Source organism: Silurus aristotelis (genome assembly GCF_946808225.1).
Source record: "Silurus aristotelis genome assembly, chromosome: 18".
Lineage (NCBI taxonomy): Eukaryota > Metazoa > Chordata > Actinopteri > Siluriformes > Siluridae > Silurus > Silurus aristotelis.
The window spans coordinates 4468678-4491548 of record NC_139591.1 but is presented as its reverse complement, the minus strand read 5'-3'; the positions used below and the strand labels follow the sequence as shown (position 1 = coordinate 4491548).

Sequence of the window (22871 nt, the reverse complement as noted above, 5' to 3'; positions counted from 1 at the left end):
ACCGAGAAAAAAATTGAAGCATGTCTGCGAGACTATCTGATAATTACACGCCAAATTCTCTCGTTCTCAGGAGGAAATTCTGAGGAATGAATGTTGGAAACAGAATACAAAACAAACACAAGTCTACACATGAACAAACCCTGTACTTTTCACCTCTGGTTTCTTGAAGATTACGAGGTGGTATCTGGTGCTATTCTGACCGCGCGCTTTACCACGTCTGCGATTTCGTCATGGACAGCAGAGCAAAAAAGCAAACGTGAAATTTCGTGTGAAAGTTTGACGTATGACGAGGCTGCAACGAGCATTCAATGAGCTTAACCCTGAAAAAATATTCAGCAACTTGTGCATGATGATCGTCAGAGAACAATCTACACAAGTTCAACTTCCACACACACACACCCTCTTTGCCAGATTTGACTCCTGTGAAAGTGGACAAGGAAGGAGAGTTGATGAGAAAAGAAAGAAAAAAAGAGGACAAGGAAAGAAAGAAGGAAAGCGGATAAAGAAGGAAGGAACGAACAAAGAAGGAAAAAAGTGGATAAGAAAAATGGCAGAAAGAAAAGTGGAGAGAAAAAGAATGAATGTGGTGGGGAAAAAGAAACAAAAAGAAGTATGTGGAGGAGTGTGTGTGTATATTATATATATATATATTTTGCATGTTGCATTTGACTTCAAAACTGTGCAGTGTATGACAGTGTGCATGAGTCAGCGCTGCTGATTGGTCGACTCTACAGCCTGTCGTGACGTCACCACATGCCTCTGCATCACATTTCCCCTCCTGCTGTTATCTTGAGCTGCTGTTTCTCCTTCAGTCGAAATAAAATGATGGGGCACTTTATATCGGGATGTACACACACACACACACACACACACACACACACACACACACACACACACACACACACACACACACACACACACACACACACACACACACACACACACACACACACACACACACACACACACACACACACACACACACACACACCCGGCTGCTTAACCATTAGAATCCGCCTCGTCTCTTAAGCCCTGAGAGAGACAGCCGCACTGTCAAACGTGTAATCAGCTGGCCACATTTTTACATGGTGCCCATTCAAGCATTCGCTTGACTTATGAGAAATGGCAGCCGCCTCTCCCCATTCCCCCCATTCTTCCCCTTGACCCCTGCTTGGGGTTCCATCCCATACAACTATGACGAAATCTGGGGATTTATTATGTTTCTAAGCTTAGATGAGACTTCTCGTGACATCCTACAGAAATACTGTGTTCCACTGTTTTTCCCATCCTTCCAGTTTGTGGGAATGAGTTACCGGTTTGTTTGTCACCCAGCTGTGGGAGATGTGTGTGTGTGTTTGTGTATGTGTTTGTTTGCATGTGTGTATATGTATGTAACAGGAACACATGGTCCCAGATGGACAGTCAAGATCACAGGGGTCTGGGGCACACCACTTCCTCTGTGAAAAGCCTAAGCTTTAGTGTACAAAAAAAATCTTAGCAACTGAAAAAAGCCCTTAAGGGGGGAAGAAAGGGTTATTAATTGTTTACGAAGTGTAAATAACAGCCATTTGAATTCAAGAAAATTTATAACTTTATAATTCATTAATACAAAGGAATTTTATGTGGAAAAATCCACCACAAAAAAAGAAGACAGCACTGACCTTTCTGGACAGCAGGACTGTTCTGAACGCTTGTGGTCTTGGATGAAAATTTGGACGAGTCGCCATCAGAGTCTTTGCTCATGTCGATGGACACCACCACGTCCTTCATTCCCGAGGTATCGTCTTTAGGCACAAAGGCATGATCAAAGTCTCAGTGAGTCGTGTGTTTAATGTTTTCATGCAGTCAAACTAATCACGTTAGGAATTTCGGTGGAAACGGTTAACAGATTGTTGTGTTATTTTATTAAAAAAAAAAAAAAAAAAAAAAAAAAAAAAAAACACGCCTCATTACAATCTCACTTTCGTTCACCTAAACAAAAGCCGGCTGTCTTTACAGTCGCATTGGTTTACGCAGCGCTTGAAATTTACACACAACACATGGCTTTATCATTCGAGTAGGACGTGTGCTAGTGGTTATGAAAAGCAGTGTAAAGGGGTAAATAATTTTTTTTCCGATGAAAATCTATAAATAAAAATGAGCTAAAACCCTGTATGTAGATTTAAATTACATTTTGCATAATTAGGACGGCATTCATTTATCTGCACTTGTTAGTTTGCGAAAACTAAACTGCATTTCGTTGCTGTGTACCTGCACTATGCAATGACAAACTTCTATCTAACTAACCATCCATCTAGGTATCCATCCATCCATCCCTCCCTCTATACCTCTAGCTAACCCTCTCTCTAGCTATTTCTTTATTAAACTATCTCTAGAACTAAGCATAACTATAGAAGATATGATCTGCACTGTACCTTGGCCTTGAATATGGGAAATATCCAGCCCTTCCCTCAGTCTGAGAATGACAACTCCATACTGGAAGTCAAACGCATCGCTAAAACACATGGAAAAGCGATTGTTAGGTTGTTCGTGTCTCGTGGGAGGAAGTCAGGCAGCAACCAAATCAGTTTTACCACCAGTTTACATTAGAACTGTATTCTTCCACCAGGTCGGAACAATTAGCAGAAACATTGCGGCTGCATGCGCAAACGAACAAGATGGAGCAGGTTATGGTGAAGGACATGTTACAGCATGGACATGGATTTAAGAGGGATCGGGATTTTGTTTGATAGAGAGAGAGAGATAGAGATTAAACAGTATATACACTGTATGCAGCAAATTTAACAAACTGTTGGCTCACTGTAGCATATTGATGTAGGTCTCTGTATCCCTCATATCAGCATTCTGCCAGTCGTTCTTGAAGCCAAGCACCAGTGTGTTGGGTCTCAGTCTCCCCAGTCCAGCAGCCTAACAAACAGAGTCATGTTACCTTAGAACCACAACACAGACTAAGACACACACACACACACACACACACACACACACACACACTAATAACAAACTGAAAATAAGAACGGAAAAGCAGTTTTTTTTTTTGTTTTTTTGTTTTTTTGAGCAGATCAGCATCTCTGTCAGACAAACTCGCACCTGCAGGAGGTACTGGGTGCCCAGCCGGAGGTCCTCTGCTATGACAGGGGTGTAAAAAGCTTTGGTGTTGTTGAGAAGCCAGCGCTGGTACCGCAACGTGTCATTGTTCAGCTCCTTAAAATTGGGTCTCCGAGAACTCTGATGGCAAGAACAGAAAGAACGGCTCACTGAAATGACATGATTGCGGCACAAACCACAAGGCTTTCTGCTGTGGTAATCACCAAACACCAACTAGGTCTCTTATTTTTTATAAATGGCTCCCATGACATGATATGGGCAGAATAATAAATGCAGCGGTACATTTATGACCGACTGAGTCCGATTTGTCTGTAATAAGTGCCAGGAAAATGGACAGCTTGCCCAGTGTTTGATTTAGTAATGGAAGATTGAGTGATGCGAGCCAGCGCAAGGGTGCCATGTTCTTTTGGGTCCAGCTGTGGGAGGAAACTGTGTTTTTGATTACTGTGGTCTACAGGCTCTGGCAAGAGAATGGCTGTAAAGTGCTTTTCAGGTCTAACTCTTGCATCATTCCTGTTCCCAGCACTGGGATAATGGAAACTTTATTGATCCTTGTAGGCCTATTATAAATGTACAAACAAACAACTACTGTGTGGAACATTTCATATTTAAAATCGACATAAATAGCTGAACATTTATCATCGGAAAACTTGTAACTTGCACGCAACTTGGTATTGAGCACACCTTTGGTCCAGCATGTTCAATGGAAACATCTGTTCTCAGGAAGGGAAGTTCAGGAACTTACGGTGCGCACATGGCCACACATCAACAAGCCAACGTTCTTGGTGAAGGCATGAACCAGATGGAGGAGAGCAGGCCGAGAGTTGGGGGCTCCGGTCATCACCAAACACTGCGGCCTGGGAAATCAAAACAAGTGAACGTTCATGAGACCCTGCTTGTGGATTTCTCATTTAAAAGCCTTACAGCTTGTGTTCTGTAAATGCAACTTCTTCGCCAATGACGAGGCAATGCTACAAACATCCAAACCAATAAAGCAATTATAATCACGAGTGCCAGCCTTTGGGATCCTAATTAGCATCTGCTATTGATCCATGCCTTTCAGCTGCTCAACGCCATCAAGAGGCACCAAATAAGGTCATTAATTTTGTGAATTTTTTTGCTAATGAATCAAAAAACTGTTGTGTGTCAGAATAAACCAGTTATCTTGTTTGAATGTGAGAACTGACAACACAGAGTATGATTGCTGCCTTCCAAATTTGGTCCATGGCCTTCATTAACGATTTCCTACCTGTCATGGATATCATGTCAAAGACAGTCCGAGTTTGAGTTCTGCTTCTTTGGAATCCTGGCCAGTGGTAGCTGTGGCCTCAGCAGAATTGAAACTGATAAGGGTGGATACTTTTCTGTTGTTGCTCGAGAGTCGGCATGATTTCCTTATGACTTCCTCACCAATTTAGTGGTAATTAGACATCAAATGTCTTAGACAACCCTCACAGCATGGAACTACGCATCAAGCACTGCATCAGCCTAATCATTTTCTGACCACTTTCACTACAACGTTCTCGAGTGGCCTGATGAAGTAAAAAAAATAAAAAAAAATAAAAAAATAAAAAAAGACAGCAAGTTTGGCATGAATAGAGGAACATATTTGATGGATATCATATGAAATTTGACATGGTCCTTAAAACAGAAATGTTAGTGTCAACAAACTTCTAACAGTATCTTCTAACAGTAACAGCTGCTCCACTATATAGATATAGACGATAAAATAATAATAATTGTTACATGTGCAATAGCTTGTATTACTATATAATATTTACGCTTATAACAAGTTATAAATTATATAAGTGTGGCACAAAAATTATTGTAGTCTGACTTTTCTGCCATCTGTTTCACTGCTGCTGCAAATTTTATTCCATTTCAATTAATATGTATATCTTATTTGAATTTCTTATTTTACTTTCATTTTACTGTGTTATTTAAAATAAAAATCCAGTGGCTAATATCTGTCGCCCAGTGTGAACATGTAACTAATGTGATCATTTGGATAATATTCATAGGAGCCACTTCGGCCTGATTGTGGCACCATATCTATTAAGGCGTAATAACCAAAAAAACTGGGAAAATATGTGCTGGAAAATGCCCCATGAATGGGCCCAATACTACATCAAAACACACAAAGCTCATGGTGAAAAAAATAATTATTTGACAGTAATATAATAACCATAACCATTACAATAAAAGTTCCAGCACTACACTATGTGCGTAACAGTTAGACCATTTTGACCTTAACATGACCTCTAAAGATCAAAGGTCAGGAATAGAATTTGAGAAATTCAGATTACTGCACTTCAAAAGGACATACTGTAAGAAGAAGGGATTATGAATAAGCAAAGGCTACTTTAGTTTGATTATAACTGGTTGGATTATAGTGGCAAAATCAAAGAGTCCTAATCCTCTACAGACTTATTGCCTTGGGAACAATAACAGGCCACATGCTGGTTAAAATTTCCTCTATTTCAGATCTGACGGTGTCGGCTAGCTGATCACTGCCTTAATGTTAATGAGATTACGGTCATTCTGTAATAATCCACCAAAATGTGCCCGAACACAAAATTGAATAAGAAGAAATGCATGTATCAGGCAGGCTTCAGGACCTGATGAGTGAAGGTGACTACCTCTGGCAGAAAATAGGTTTCATGTGTGTTAAAAGATCATCTTGGGGAAAATGTAATCTGGTTACTCTAAGAGCATATAGGGAGTAGTTTGATTATTGGGCCGTATTATAAAAAGTCTTATGATACTTGATCTAAACTGTACATTCAACATAATTGTTCATCTACAGGAGAACTAAAGGGAGCAGCCTCACACATGCCTTTACAGCACAGCTCTAATTTAATCCAACATCTAATTCCTGGTTGAATATAATCAGAGAACCCTGTTTAAAATGAGTATTCTATTGCTTAATGATATTCGTGAAGTATTTCAACTTAACAAAAGACATCAATAAGTATGAATGGAACCCCAATACAACCACAATTAAAAAAAAAAAATAGGACATACAACAAAGAACACCCAGGACTGATGAACAGATAGAATCCTTTAATAAATTGGGACACCATTCCTCTCCCAAGACTCCAGCAACTGGTCTCCAGTTCCCAGAAATATTATATATATATGGACTGTTGTTAGAGTGAATGCTACCCATTGGTAAACATGGCCCTGTCCACTTTTTGAGACGTGTTACAGGCTAATCACCTTATTTTTTGCATTTCCACCGTTTCAGCATTTGATACGTTTTCTATATTCTATTGAGAATAAAATATGGGTTTATGATTTTTTTTTTTGTTATTTATGAGGTTTATAAACTGGGATATTTTGAGGAAGGCATTTTCCTGTCCTGGTTCAGTTGTTTCCTTAGAGAATACAAACATCCAGGTATGAGCCAGATGAAACATCTCGATCCTGTTTAGAATGTGGTCTCTCTTTGAGGTTAAACTCACCCCCATCTATGGGAACTGCTGAGAATGAGTATGATGTAAATCACATGCTATGGCCTTAACACTCTCCAGATTTGAAATGTTAGAGAGAACTGTATCACCTGTTAGATATCCTTCCAATCTCTTGCCCATGTGTATATATACATATAACAAGCACTACTACTTACCTGTGTGGTTTAATAAAGATAAACCACATGCAGTTCTCACATACAGATGCTCATCACACGTCTAGGAATAAACCATGGTCAACTAACAGTCAGGCAAAAATTAAGCACCAATTCTTTAATCAGATTAAGCCTAATAAACACAACTATTAATTAGGGTCTAAAGATTGACATAATCGAGTCAGAATAGTCCAGTCTTGCTTATAGTTGACTGAAAGTATAACCAGAACATCTCACAGAGATATAGAAGAAAATATATAAACACATTCTGGATCAATAAACATAAATATCATAACTGCAGACAGGATTTGCATTTCATATGGAGGCAAATCAAGAGCCAGGTACCCCCGCCCCCCAAGCATTGAATCGTAGACTATTTGGAGTCACCCCTACATCTAATATAGTAAAACTGAATGTTAGGCCTCTAATAGCTTTACCACAGTGCTCAAGATTTTACTGATAACCCAAGAGGCCCCCCTTATTTATCGCTCCCATGGGAATATGACTGTCAGAATTCTCTTTAGCCTTACTATATTTGTGTATAAATGCAGAGAAGCTGAAACACAGGGCAAATTTTTTTTAAGCAAAAAGGCTTTTAAAGCAAAAAGAAAACATTTCTGAATAGCCTTTCATATACCAGTAGCACCAGTATAAAATCTCTGCACTGGAAGTCATTAAAAAGTTCAAGCTATAAATAGTGACCAACACAGCGAGCAGACAGGATGGCTGCAGACTTTGATTAAATAAATAAATAAATAAATAAATAAATAAATAAATAAATACTGGACCCAGAATCAACAATCTAAAAAGCGAGCCCAGCTTGACTACACACCTGCAAACACTAAAAAGCTCTGCACATGTGCGGGCAACCTGCGATCGTTAAAACCTAATCAGGCAACAAGCAGGGAAATGGACCTTCACAAACTCCTGGAATAGTGAATTCAATCAAGCAGAAAATGCAGAAAAGCAGAAAACATCATACACATTGGTTTTTTTTTTAGGAATCGTTTACAAGGACGTCAAAACGACAAAATGTTTGTACCTGAAGGTTTTGATGTGGTCGGCGACGCCACAGAGCTGCAGGCTGTGCATGAGCGCCTGGTGGTAGGTCAGCGCCTGGGTAGAAGAGCCCCAGTTCACATCTGCAAATGGAACACATTGAATGTTTGGGCCTGTTTGACAGCAAGACACCTGTTCTTCCATTTTCTTACAGAGCAGTGTGTGTGTGTGTGTGTGTGTGTGTGTGTGTGTGTGTGTGTGTGTGTGTGTGTGTGTGTGTGCTGGTGGACTTTCGCATTAGTGACCTTTTCCACTGCGCCAGACCACACGTAGACGCACGCACTTGGCAACCGCACGTGCGCACACACAAACACACACACACACGCGCACACACACACGTGTGCGCCGCATGGTACTTCTGAGCATCTGTGGCCTCAGCATGCTGGTGACCCAGAGGACAGGTGACCCTCACACCGCCACAGCAAGTGGTACAGGACAGGCGCCAAACTCCTGTCCTTCCTCCTATGATCATCTGCACCAGGCAAAGCAACTCTACAAAACGTGGGCATCTCTCACACATCAAGTGTTATGAAAAATAATAAAACAAACAGCCCAGACTGTTCCCTCACCATAGAAACACTAGGAATGTAGAAGATTACCTTGAAAAAGTCTGTGGCGTTAGATTGTTTATCTCTATTACAAAAAGATTTTTTTTCGGCATTGGATTGTACGCTTTGGAGAATAACAGCTAAAACGAGACTGAGGATCACTACGGAAATGTTTTGTGTAACTAGCAGACATGCTTTATGGCTTAAACTGGCAATTTTATATTCATATTTATTATAGCTACAATGAGTAAATACTATTATATAATATTATAATTCCTCAGAATTCTGCCTTTTCAGTTTCTTATGACCTTTACAGGAAGTAACTACACTCTTGATTCTATCATACACTATATGGACAAAAGTTGTGAATACCTGAACATATGATTCCTGTGGTTTTTAAAGTTCACATTTAATTCCTATTTACTGTTATAATAACAGATGCTCCCAAAAGATGGAAGTCGGCACTCCAATTCATCCCAAAGGTGTTCAATAGGGTTGAGATCAGTGCGCTATAGGAGACCACTCAAGATTAACATTAACATTTATAACACTTAGCAGACGCTTTTATTCAGAGTGGCTTAAACCTGAGCAGTTGAGGATTAAAGGCCTTGTTTGAGGTCCCGGCAGTGGCAGCTTTGTGGTACTCGGATTTGAACTTTCAATCCAGTGTCCAATGCGCTACCACCTCACCTTCTACTCCAACCCATTTATAACCATGGGGCATCGTCGTGCTGGAACAGGTTTGGGTCTGTTTTGATACAATTGATACAACAATTTTATATTACTGCATCCAAAGCAATCCTATACAATTGTGTGCCTCAGATTTTGTGGTAACAGTCAGGTGGAAACAGTCAGGTGGAAACGTCAGGTGGAAACGTCAGGTGGAAACAGTCAGGTGGAAACGTCAGGTGGAAACAGTCAGGTGTCCCAATAATTTTGCCCATATTATGCATGAACATTTTATTTCATCATTTTTTTGAGAACCAAACTATAACCATAATTACAAAATAGTTTTTTGGTCAAACTCATATTTTTGCTTGAAATACGCGTCGGATCCAATGTCAGTCAGTCAGTCGAAATTCAAACTGCAGTTACAGATGATGGGCTTTACAGGCGACCAAACCAATTATAATCGCGTACACTTTCAGCCTCAATGACGCCACACACACGCAAATGCTTAATGATGCGTCACACACTCTCAGCTGTTCGCTATTGCTTTCGTTCGGTCAGATGTTCTTGGTTTAATCGGTTCGTGCGCTTAGCATCGACTTTAAAAAGACCCGTTTATTTTGTCATGAAGAGTCAGAAGTTGAGTGTTATATCGTTCTCGTTGGCTCTGAACAATAAAATCAAAGTTCTCACTTAGCAATAAGGTGTGTCCATACACAACAATCACCCACAACTAATATGTAGATATTATACACACACACACACACACACACACACACACACACACACACACACACACACACACACACACACACACACACACACACACACACACACACACACTGCACTGCTGCTGATTGAATAACTGCATAAATAATCAAGTGTTCCTAATAAAGTGGAAGGTGACTAAATTTATTTGCATTTCTATCCATTCATTAACTTATGTAAATATTCATTCATTTTTTTGCCCTATTTTTTTTTCTTAGCCTTTTTTTTTTTTTCATACATCCTAAAGATTATAAAAATGCAATGCCTACAATGAAATTCTCTCCTTCCTCAGACTGCATCTACAACCAAAAATAGCACATCAACTCCACTGCAGTGTGTGTGTGTGTGTGTGTGTGTGTGTGTGTGTGTGTGTGTGTGTGTGTGTGTGTGAGAAAGTGCTATGGTGCTGCATTGAGATGCAGCAGATCACAATGACACCCGTATAAGCAGAGAAAAAAGGAGCCTTGCGCATCAATATGTAGTTTGAAAGGAAAAAAAAAAATAACTGTGCTTATGCACATTTGATATAAAAAAATAATGCTTATTTTCAGATAATAAAAATGATGCTCTTCTTGTAAAATCTCACATTTTCAGTTCAGAATTTGGGGAAGGGAAAAAAAATAAAAAGTAAAATTAATGCCCAGGATTCAGTACACTGCTTCTTCAGCAAATGGAGGAAAATGACTAGTTACACTGACCTGGCTTCTTGTAGTTGACGTAGATGTAGAGGGATAAGACGATGACGTTGGTCAGGAGCGCAGCCCACCAGTTGATGACGAACATAACTACGCAGCACAGCACAGCTCCAGCCAGAGACACCCACATGTTGTAGTACTTAAAGCTTGGCCTCCACCCTGCCCAACATACACACCAGTCACCATTTACTGACTTGCAAATGCATCTGGCCTTCATATAAATCAACTATTACTGTGTAATTTTCCCGAGCATGTTCAGTCTAATAATGCCTGAGTGTTTCGAGTGTCCCAGCGGACCTCTGAATCTTTCATCCTGTGGTAGTTTTAAGGGATCACTAAAACCACCATTCACAAATATAATCCATGATCCGTATGACTTGAATTGCGCAGTACACACAATCATATCACTGCGATTTTATACGTGTATAAAATGTATATCAAAATAACTGCACAATCTGTGCATCTGTAACTATATACATGAAAACTACACATCTGTGCATCTGTAACTATATACATGAAAACTACACATCTGTATATCCAAATAACTGCACAATCTGTGCATCTGTAACTATATACATGGAAACTACACATCTGTGCATCTGTAACTATATACATGAAAACTACACATCTGTATATCCAAATAACTGCACAATCTGTGCATCTGTAACTATATACATGGAAACTACACATCTGTATATGCAAATAACTGCACAATCTGTGCATCTGTAACTATATACATGAAAACTACACATCTGTATATCCAAATAACTGCACAATCTGTGCATCTGTAACTATATACATGAAAACTACACATCTGTATATGCAAATAACTGCACAATCTGTGCATCTGTAACTATATACATGGAAACTACACATCTGTATATCCAAATAACTGCACAATCTGTGCATCTGTAACTATATACATGAAAACTACACATCTGTATATCCAAATAACTGCACAATCTGTGCATCTGTAACTATATACATGAAAACTACACATCTGTATATCCAAATAACTGCACAATCTGTGCATCTGTAACTATATACATGGAAACTACACATCTGTATATCCAAATAACTGCACAATCTGTGCATCTGTAACTATATACATGGAAACTACACATCTGTATATCCAAATAACTGCACAATCTGTGCATCTGTAACTATATACATGAAAACTACACATCTGTATATCCAAATAACTGCACAATCTGTGCATCTGTAACTATATACATGAAAACTACACATCTGTATATCCAAATAACTGCACAATCTGTGCATCTGTAACTATATACATGAAAACTACACATCTGTATATCCAAATAACTGCACAATCTGTGCATCTGTAACTATATACATGAAAACTACACATCTGTATATCCAAATAACTGCACAATCTGTGCATCTGTAACTATATACATGGAAACTACACATCTGTATATGCAAATAACTGCACAATCTGTGCATCTGTAACTATATACATGAAAACTACACATCTGTATATGCAAATAACTGCACAATCTGTGCATCTGTAACTATATACATGGAAACTACACATCTGTATATCCAAATAACTGCACAATCTGTGCATCTGTAACTATATACATGAAAACTACACATCTGTATATCCAAATAACTGCACAATCTGTGCATCTGTAACTATATACATGAAAACTACACATCTGTATATCCAAATAACTGCACAATCTGTGCATCTGTAACTATATACATGGAAACTACACATCTGTATATCCAAATAACTGCACAATCTGTGCATCTGTAACTATATACATGGAAACTACACATCTGTATATCCAAATAACTGCACAATCTGTGCATCTGTAACTATATACATGAAAACTACACATCTGTATATCCAAATAACTGCACAATCTGTGCATCTGTAACTATATACATGAAAACTACACATCTGTATATCCAAATAACTGCACAATCTGTGCATCTGTAACTATATACATGAAAACTACACATCTGTATATCCAAATAACTGCACAATCTGTGCATCTGTAACTATATACATGAAAACTACACATCTGTATATCCAAATAACTGCACAATCTGTGCATCTGTAACTATATACATGAAAACTACACATCTGTATATCCAAATAACTGCACAATCTGTGCATCTGTAACTATATACATGGAAACTACACATCTGTATATGCAAATAACTGCACAATCTGTGCATCTGTAACTATATACATGAAAACTACACATCTGTATATCCAAATAACTGCACAATCTGTGCATCTGTAACTATATACATGAAAACTACACATCTGTATATCCAAATAACTGCACAATCTGTGCATCTGTAACTATATACATGAAAACTACACATCTGTATATCCAAATAACTGCACAATCTGTGCATCTGTAACTATATACATGGAAACTACACATCTGTATATGCAAATAACTGCACAATCTGTGCATCTGTAACTATATACATGAAAACTACACATCTGTATATCCAAATAACTGCACACTCTGTGCATCTGTAACTTTATACATAGAAACTACACATCTGCATATCTATATAACTGTATGACAGTATAAATATATAACCAACTATACAGTGATGATAAATAAACACATGTATATCTACAAATGTATAACTGCGTAACAAGAACTTACTATTAAAATGTAAACGGTAAATAACTGTAAATAACCATAACTAAGTAACGTGTGTAATGTGTAATATAGACCTGTATATTTGTACACGTGTAGAAAATCACTATGTACATATGAAAAATAGGATTACAGTACCTAAAAATGAGTGTACAGTTGTAGTAATGTAAATGTAACTGGAAGTTAAATGTTATAACAATATAATAATACATATACAGCTATTGTAGTTAGTGTTGGAAAGTAACGTAGTGAATGTATTTGTTACTGTACTTAAGCATCTTTTTCTAGTATCTGTACTTTACTGAAGTATTTTCATTTGTGGAGACTTTAACTTCACTACATTTCAAAGTTAAAAATATTGAAATAAGATGTTTTTTTTATTTATTCAGGGTCGAGCACACACTCCGTTTTTAACTTGTTTTGATTGGCGCTTGGTGTATCTACTCATCACCAACATACAGTTCAGCGTCAGTTCAACAGAACATTTCGAGAGGAATAAACGATGGAAGAAACTCCACACTCGAACTCGCCACAACACCTGTGGACTTATTTGGGCGAATTGTAGTTGAAATGAAGGTTTTGGGCTCATGATAATTTTAATAGATATCAGTGTTTGACTCATTAATAAAATACTAGTAATAGATTGGTGTGTTAAGAGTAACAGAGTCTTTTTTACATAAACTGAGTTGATTAAGGAAAAGTCTTGGGACAAAAAATGATAATAGGAAAATTATAGCCGTAATAAAATCATAGCACTTTGGATACTTAAGTACGTTTGAAGGCATTTGAGTGAATAAGTGTAGTCAGTACATCAAGTTTTACTCGAGTCTTTTAAAACACGAGTATCTGTACTTCTACTTGAGTGAAGGATGTGTGTACTTTTGCCACCTCGGACTATATGTTACTATGTACAGTTACATATTCTGGCATTTCTTTCTGTAGATTCTGTGGAAAGTTACGGCATAAAATACAACAATTTGGTTGACCAGATGCTCTTCAGGTCGTTAGTGCACCGTTACTAAACATCGGTGATGAAAATTTTCAGCTGCTTAAGTACTTTCATCATGTCAAACCAATTTCAGACGGCTTCCCCCTCGAAGGAGTTTCCTCGTGCACTGAAACGTGTGTTGACTAATCAATTAACACCCACACGCAAGATGTTTGTTATTGAGGACGCTGATTAATTAAACAAGGTGCACATTGTAGGCATAAAATTAAAGAAATTTATACCTGGCTTGAAGACCTCCTGTCCTAAAACATTTTTAATGGCACATTATATTTTTTATTAACTTTCCAAACAAACAGACAGTATAATGTATCAGTGCCACAGTTTGCATAAGCATGAATACGGCTTTGGATTAAAATGAGTTAGCATCAGTTAGAATACATATGAGAGCGGTTACAATAAATAAATGGGATTCTTTGACAAGGAGCTAGTACTAGGCTAATGGGATTTTTAGTAAGGTCAAGCAATTACACAGCTCAACTGTTACACAATAAGGCTACCCAAAGATACATTACATAAAGGGTACAATGTGGTTGCTCAACAAAATGTATTTTATTAATAACTGAAAGAGAGACAGTTCTATCATTTATGCTGTGTCAATAAATTGTACCCTTTATGTTCATGAAACTGGATACATAAACGTCAGATTTAGATTAAAAGATATATACCTGGTGGTCTTCTAGAGCTTTGGTATTGGAGGGAGAGCAAACCTCTTTACACAAAGAATAAATGTGTACTTAAAATGTGCGTGGAACACAAATACAACATTTGCTGACAAACATTATAGTATCCTACTATGATGACCTTGTCTATGTTACCATTAAAGCTATTTAAACTCTACAGCAAAAAGAAGTCATTATAATATAAATCAGAGATTAAATACTGTCAAAGTTTCAGTTTATGATAAAAGATAGAGGTAGAGATATCAGTCAACACGACTACGGAAATTCTGACGTGTGCATGATGACACTATTATAATATATGACAATATAAATATATAAGGTAAGGAAGAAAAAATGTTCAATGTTCAAAAATATTTCATATTCGTGCGTGAAATTAAAAGCGACATACTTTTTGTTATCCAATAAGCTTTGCATAAACATGCATTTACATTACATGCATTTGATATGTTTATGTTCTATTGTGAATAAAATATGGGTTTCGGAGCTGAGCAAATCATATTGTTTTTATTATTTTCACGGTACAGCTACATCCGAAATTAAAAAAACAGGAAGTAACAAAATATGCAAAATGCCTGAGACCTTTATAAATAAAATGTTAACAACTGTTGACTTTATTTTATGCAGTGTTATCCACCAATACTGGCAACCTTGTTAAATATAAGCAGAGGCAGCTGTGAATCGTGGCACAGATATTTAACAAAATTCTGTCGGGGTTTTTTTTGTAGAGGAGAACATTATTGTGTACAATCAAAACAAAGAATTTTTACAGCCTTATTTGCACATTTTCTTTTCCAGGGGTGACAATATTAGTGGAGATCACTGTAAATGTGGCTTTTGTAATGGATCTCTGAGAATCTAAATCACTCATAGCTCTAGTTTAATTTAATTCTTCTTCTGATATTACACCAAATAATACATACAGAAGTCCTGAATCATAATAAATAAATAAATTACACACACACACACACACACACACACACACACACACACACACACACACAACTTCACATTGATCTGAAAGATAAATTGGAGAAATGGTCATAACGCATGTTAATAAACCTTACCTGGAGAGTTTGCCAAAGAAGCGTGGAACACTGAGAAATTAATAAGGGCGTAGGATGCCAGGAAGAAGTTTGAAATGATTGGTGCGATGATGTTCAGCTCAGCTGGAAACAAAAAGAGACAGTTTTAAAAGCTATTTTTATATATTTGGGCAACCCAAGTCTTAATTCTCTGCCTACCAATAAGGATAAATGCCAGGGCGATGCCGAACGTGAGGAAGTAGCCACGCAGGGGTTCGTTGTTCTTGCCGTAGCCTTTCCCAAAACCAGCAATGCCAGGGTAAATGTTGTCTTTGCATAAAGCCTGAAAAAAACAAAAGCATCAAATTGTGTTATTCAAAAGTAAAGAAATAAAAAACGATGCAGAAAACAAACAGATGCATCAAGAAACTTAACAAAAAAGTTTGAGCCAACAAATGAATGCCAGTGGATTTTTTATTTATTTATTATACAGTGACTTGAAATACAGATATTTACTCAAGAACTTTTGGATTTTTATTTATTTATTGTTTAAAAAAAAAAAAAAAAAAAAAAAGCAAGATTGAGAGAAATTCTGTGTAAAGTAACTGAATATTTGATAAACTTTTTGCTGCTAAAATTTCCATCATAACTTAGAAATAACTGAAATGACCAGTTTTAGTTTCTGTTTCTAGTAAAAATCTGTATCTAGAAAAGTCTAGTAAAAAAGTATAATACTGACGTATAAAGTATAAAATCGACCAATCAATTACAAACTTGTTGATTTCTTCTTGCACAAATTGTGATAATGCGTCGCTTTGGAATATTAACTGATGATGTAACTTCCTGTCTGCTTCGAGTCACAGGAGTATGGACTTTACATCGTGATGTTACACTGTGATACTGAGCAGATGAACATCCTGTGCTGATGGCAAGTCTGTCAGGCTGTGATGCAACACAGCGTTTACTAAAAAGGACACTTCCGTCCCTGTCTTGCCGCTGATGTGACCTTTGCAGCCGGATACATTTTATCTCTAGAATTTTGCCAACATTGTGTCAAGTTTAAGGCAAATTACGATAAGCAGATCTCAAAGTGTTCAACAATGTCCTCGAACAGAGTTTACTTCAAAAAGATCACTTTTACACAGCAAAAACGAGAACAGTTTTGTTTTCATTGCGCTGTATTTATTTAGATAAAGAATAAAATCTTTCACAGTATGTGAGTTTAGCAGCAGGGATGTTAGACACCCACCTGGAACACTTTGGGGGCGCTGACCAGAGAGGCCAAGGCAGAGGAAAGGGTTGCAGAGAAAATCCCGGCTGTGATGAGGGGGCCGAAACCAGACACCACACTCATTATCTTTAACAGGAAAAAAGGAAGGTATTACTTTTACTTTGTTTCAAAAGCTTATGTATAAGATATATATAAGTATATAAGTATATATAAATACTTGCCATAATCTTACCTGAAAGTTATTGTGGAGTCCATACTTACAGGTGGACTCTGTTTGGTTAACAGGCTTGCAGGAGGAGAAGTCAAAACCAAACCTGCATTCCGCTTCAGTGCAATTTTGCATTAAAGTGCCGTTCGCAGGGATTCCAGTGGCATCTCTCACAATGCAGGCTCCTGGTGAAGAAAATAAACAATGCTCGTGATAAGACGAGAGAGAACAATGACAATTGCTAGAGATCCAAACATTTCAGAAATTGTAGATTTCAATAGACAATAGACTGTCATAAGGCATTTCTATATGTATATATTAAAAAAAGTAATTATTACATACAAAATATATATTAATATTATACATTGAATTGCATAAAATCATATTTTTTCCATTGCATAAAATCGTTCTGAATCGTATTGCGTTGAATCAAATCGGACCGCAATGCAGCTAGTTAGCACGCATTAATCGCAACTTAATCGCACATTTTTATCTGTTTTAAATGTACCTTAAATTAATACAGTTCAAATGTTTTATACTCTAATCAACATTTTTTAACATGTAGAAACAGTAGAACACAAGCTCATCTCAATGCCATTTACCTGCACTTACAGCAACACCCACATACACGATGCCGGTGATAAGTATGGCTAAAAGGGTTCCCCTTGGGATTGCCATTTGAGGATCCTAAATGAACAAAACAGACATAAATAATTCAAATACACGGCTGGGTCTTTAGCCAAAGCTCTTATTTTATCTACAGTCATTTTTCAGCCTCACCGCAAGATCTCCTGAGATGTTGGCACCAGCCAGAATGCCAGTAGCCGCAGGGAAGAAGATGGCAAACACTGAAAAGAAGGTTTCTCCTCGAAAGTCTGGTAATAAATTCTCCACCAGGATGCCGGCTGAAGCGGACAATAAAATAACATGTCAAGAGGGGGAAAAAAACCCTCTGTGAATTATTTAGAGCTGCGTTTGTATAAAAGACACGACCGTACAGTCATAGCCGAAGAATCCTTGCTCTTTCTTAAAATCTAATGGTATAAATGAACCAATAAAGTAGTTGAAGATGGCAGTGATTAAGATGATCAGCAGGAAGATCTGAGCCTGGGAAAAAAACAAAAAAAGTGCATAATGTTAAGTATTTGTATTCATAAAATGAGTAATAAGTGGATCATAAATACAAATAATAAAATGCATCACCTTGGCCTCCCATTCCATTCCTGCCACAGAGATTCCGAGGAGGATAATGACAGTGATGATTCCTACAATTCGGATGTCGTTGATCTGATCGAGCATGATTAGATTAGACGCCTGTGACAGGATTAGATTAATTAATAACAGACCAGTCAATCGGTTATCCCTCTTTTACAGCTTTATATAGGAATATTTTAGGCATGGTTTTACAAACGGAATTGTGAGGGTGGTAAAAAATTCGGAATTACGAGAAAAACTATCCAAACGCAGCCATTGAAGCCTCAGCTTCATGTACACGGTGCATTGTAACATTAAAGCGGGAGCAGTGGTGGCTCAAGCTACTGCTTGGTTGTGAAAAAAAAAAGAACTCAGAAATTCAGAATTGCGAGAAAAATCTAAATTGTGAGAGGGAAAAAAAAAAAAAAAAAGTAAGAATTCCTAGAAATCACAATTAGTCTTTTTTTATGTGGTGGAAATAAGCTTTATACCTACCATTTAAACATTAGAGCATTAAAAAATACAAAATAAATAATAAAAAAAAATAATAAATTAAAAACCATTGTCTTACATGAAGCAGCTCAACGACAGTCTCGGCAAAGCCAACGACGTACATAGCCACTGCCACAGCGTTGGCAAACGCAAAAATTAGGCCAATTGATCCACCAAACTCGGGGCCTAAACTTCGCGATATCAAATAATATGCCCCTCCTGCAGGAGAAAACAAAAAAAAAACTTTTCATTAGAAAACATTTGCATGAAACGCTTTGAGTTATTGAGCACTGTGTCTTTGGAAAAGTTTTTAAGATACATTTCTAAATGAATATCATAATAGCATAATGACTTGGCACATAGATCAGGCCATAATCCAATGGAGAAGCACCCAAAAAGAAATTTCTGGAATACCAAAAAAATTAAATAAAAATGTGTTATTATTATTCTTTTATGGTGCAGGTCGAGAAAATATCTCCTCTGCAAGCACCAGCAGCTATCAGGGCATATAAACTGTGATTAGAGCGACTGCTAAATTTGATTAAACCCCAACTCTGCTATCGTCCTTCAAATTCGCTAAGGTTTTTAATATCCTGCATAGCGAACGTTTCTAGACAAAACACTAACAGCATCGGTTAGGTTTTTTTTGTCCTTACTTGAAACTGAAACTAGTCCTGTGCATACAAAACCTGACCTGATGTGTGGACAGATTGTGCTGTAATCTTAGAAAATATAAATATCCCTAGCTACGATATGATTACGCTTCCACGCTGAAAGCAAACGTTCAACAAAAACAAAAAAAGTCACTGAGCAGATTGGAATCGGTTTCAACAGAAGACGTTTGGTAATACCCCATTGTGTTTTCCCACGAATGAAAATCCACGTGCTTCCTTTATCCTCTAGGAAAGTCATAGTAAGTAAGTTACAGGCTGAGGCATAAGGCGAGGGTCATGGTATAATTATTATTAGTACTGCTGAGTATGCAGAAAAAAAAAAAAACAGAACATGCCTCATGCCAACAGAAAATCTGGAACAACAGTGAATCTTTGCCTAATCTTCAAAGGACAACGGTGTAAAGGCAAGTGAACCAATGTTTCGGCCATATTAAGATAAAAACAGCAATTATTGTGCAATAACAATGTACAGCTTTCCAAACCTAAATGGTGCTGAAGTTCATCCTAAATTTTTAGATATATATTTAGAAATATTTAGATTGGACTACATTCAAGCGGGCTTTTTTTGGGAATACTTCCATAGATTTGTATTTTATCTACACTAAAAAAAAACACATACAATATCTTGAAAATTTACAAATTGTTTGAGTAAATCTTATTATATTACATCAAACTAAACAGAAGAGAATGAATCCTATTTTCTGGTAGGTTTCCTAATTTATTCACAAAATGTAGTTTCTTTATAAAAAAAAAAACAAGCCTGTTTCAAGCTTGAATTGAGCGCAAATGGTTTCAAATCTTTAATAGGTTTAGGTTTAATTAACTTTGTTTATTATAATCTCATAATGGGAACTACTAGACGAAAGTGGACTAGAATATGTCATTTACATTTGATTGATATTTAGGTATTTGAAGTCATTCGGTCAGGATGGCACACAAAAAACATAACAAAAGTATGTTTTATTATTAATAACAACCCTAGAATATATACAGTACATGCTGTCTAAACTGACATGGTCATAACCCCATGCTTTTTACCATGTTTTCATATAAAGTCAACCAGGTATCTTTCCTGTTTCCTGAAACCAAAATGCGTCCATGCCTTCAAATTTAAAATGCTGAAGAATAAAATCTGTGCTTAGATGTGAGTTTTGGGTAAGTTGTGTACCTGTGAATTTGCCTAGGAAATGTCCACAAACTTGTGATGGTCATGTTCAAGTACACTTTAGGAACAAAGAGGATTGGGATTCTGGACTTTCCCCAGCCATATGTGCTCTTTGGGTGCAGTAGCAATACATTTTCCCTTCACTTCAACAAGGGGACCCAGACCTGTTCCGAGCAGGACAATATCCCTGTGCACAAAGCCAGCTTCATGAAGATATGCTTTACATGGGTTGTAAGTGTATGGAAGATCTTGAGATACCTGCTTTAGAGCTTGAAACCCAACCCTATTGAACACCTTGGGGATAAATGTGAAGGCTGGCTGCACCCCAGGCCTCATCACCTCACCTTCATCAGCACATGACTTTACTAACACTTATGGCTGAATGAGCAAAAACCTCCACCGGCATACCCCGAAATCTAGTAGAATAGTCTTTTATAGTCCTCTTTGCACAGTACTGTATATTCAGAGTATACAGTAGGTTTACTGGTCGCCGCTATCTTGTGTTACGTGTATAGTCCCACACTGTCTTGTGTTGTCTGTCTGCACTGTTTGCACTCGGTTGCACTTGATGCACGTTGTGTAGCTTTATGTTGTGTGTTGTAGCTCTATGTTGTTTAGTGCAGCACCAGGGTTCTGAAGAAACGTCTCATTTTCACCGTGTACTGTGTACCACTGTGTATGGAAGAAATGACAATAAAATCCTCTTGACTTCTTCCCAGAAGAGTGGAGGTTATTAAAACAAAAAAATGGTGTCTAAATGTGGAATAAGATTGAAATGTGGATATTCATGTATTGTATGATAAACATGCATATATGGTAAAGAGTCGCATCTTGGGGACTAATACAACGATAGCTGGTATGATGATCACTTATTCTGTGTAAATCAACTGAAATCTTCTGGAAACACTACTAACAAATCATACCGTATTCCCCGAAATCAGATATAGATACATTACATTAAAAGCAGCCGTTATGCGTATCTCCGTTATGAATAGTCTAGTGTGGTCAGGTATACCAGAGGTCACTATGCCCTTCTCATGATCTCTCCATTAGTGCAGTGTTGGCCAGACTCAGCCGTGACTCGCTCCCAGTCTCGTATTTCACCTTGCGCCGCCTGCCCAGTACACATTTCTCCTCCTCCTCCTTCTCTCCAAGCCTGAACACTTCCTCAATTGATACACTGCCTTATGAAAATACTCTTATCACATGCCACAAAGTACACTTAGGCTTGACCCCGGCTTCGTCCGTCAGCACAGCGGCTGCGTTATTCAGAGCGCTATGACCTGGTGCGCATGATGTTTGAAGGACACATCAGCTACAATGGCAGGGTCTTAATATCGTACATGAGCTAAGACACCCACGTTTGTGCTTATGCAATATCCTGACCTACCTAGAGGACATGATGACATGCTGGTAGAATAAAGGTGAAGAATTCCAGCGATAATGAAATTTATCGGATTAGGAAGATGTGGCGAGCTTTCGGTCGACTATGGGCTAGACTTGAGAAACACTTTACTATAATATAATATACTGTAACTGGCAAAAATCTAGAATGTAAATAATATCCGCAAGAGTGCTAGGAACTAATTTTCACATATAAATAATGAATATTTTCTGGGCTGCTTTCACACTTTAACCCACTTTCGGTGAAGAAGAAAAAAATTAAGAAAAATATATATAAAATATACAGACGGACTTCAAGTGCAAAAACCCAATCCGGTGCCTGGTTTCTGTGAGCAAGAGCAAGTTTAGTGACGTAGAAGTGGCCTACGGGAGCCAGGAAAACTGCTAGTATTAATATATACAAATAAAAGAAGACTGACACACACACACACACACACACACACACAGCAAACTAATAAATTGTGCGCACAATAAAATCTGCTCGGAAATGATCTTGGAACATGATCCACTACAGTATAAGAACACTATAAAAACTCTCAGTGCTTCTGAGTGATTACTCGGTGTTCAGAGCCTCACTGAGAATGGATTAGACGATCGTGACAGTTTGTCTGCAAGTGAAAATTCATATAATGAAAGAAAGTGAGAAGGTCTTTGCACTCCAGCTTTGTA

The 22871-nt window shown here is 37.6% G+C and overlaps 1 protein-coding gene across 3 annotated transcripts in view; it reads right to left on the bottom strand.

Moving 5' to 3' along the window:
* slc12a2 (solute carrier family 12 member 2) overlaps positions 1-22871 on the bottom strand; it is a 58455-nt gene that overhangs the window by 7202 nt on the left and 28382 nt on the right. For all 3 annotated transcript variants that reach the window (XM_083568105.1, XM_083568107.1, XM_083568106.1), the window contains exons 5-20: positions 19039-19178; positions 18477-18587; positions 18272-18380; positions 18054-18178; positions 17876-17960; positions 17298-17458; positions 17084-17191; positions 16054-16177; positions 15877-15978; positions 10473-10628; positions 7773-7872; positions 3851-3962; positions 3088-3225; positions 2801-2907; positions 2415-2494; positions 1662-1784 (exon numbers count right to left, since the gene is read on the bottom strand). In XM_083568105.1, coding sequence (XP_083424231.1) covers positions 1662-1784; positions 2415-2494; positions 2801-2907; positions 3088-3225; positions 3851-3962; positions 7773-7872; positions 10473-10628; positions 15877-15978; positions 16054-16177; positions 17084-17191; positions 17298-17458; positions 17876-17960; positions 18054-18178; positions 18272-18380; positions 18477-18587; positions 19039-19178 — 1881 coding nt within the window. The remainder of the gene's footprint in view (positions 1-1661; positions 1785-2414; positions 2495-2800; positions 2908-3087; positions 3226-3850; positions 3963-7772; positions 7873-10472; positions 10629-15876; positions 15979-16053; positions 16178-17083; positions 17192-17297; positions 17459-17875; positions 17961-18053; positions 18179-18271; positions 18381-18476; positions 18588-19038; positions 19179-22871) is intronic.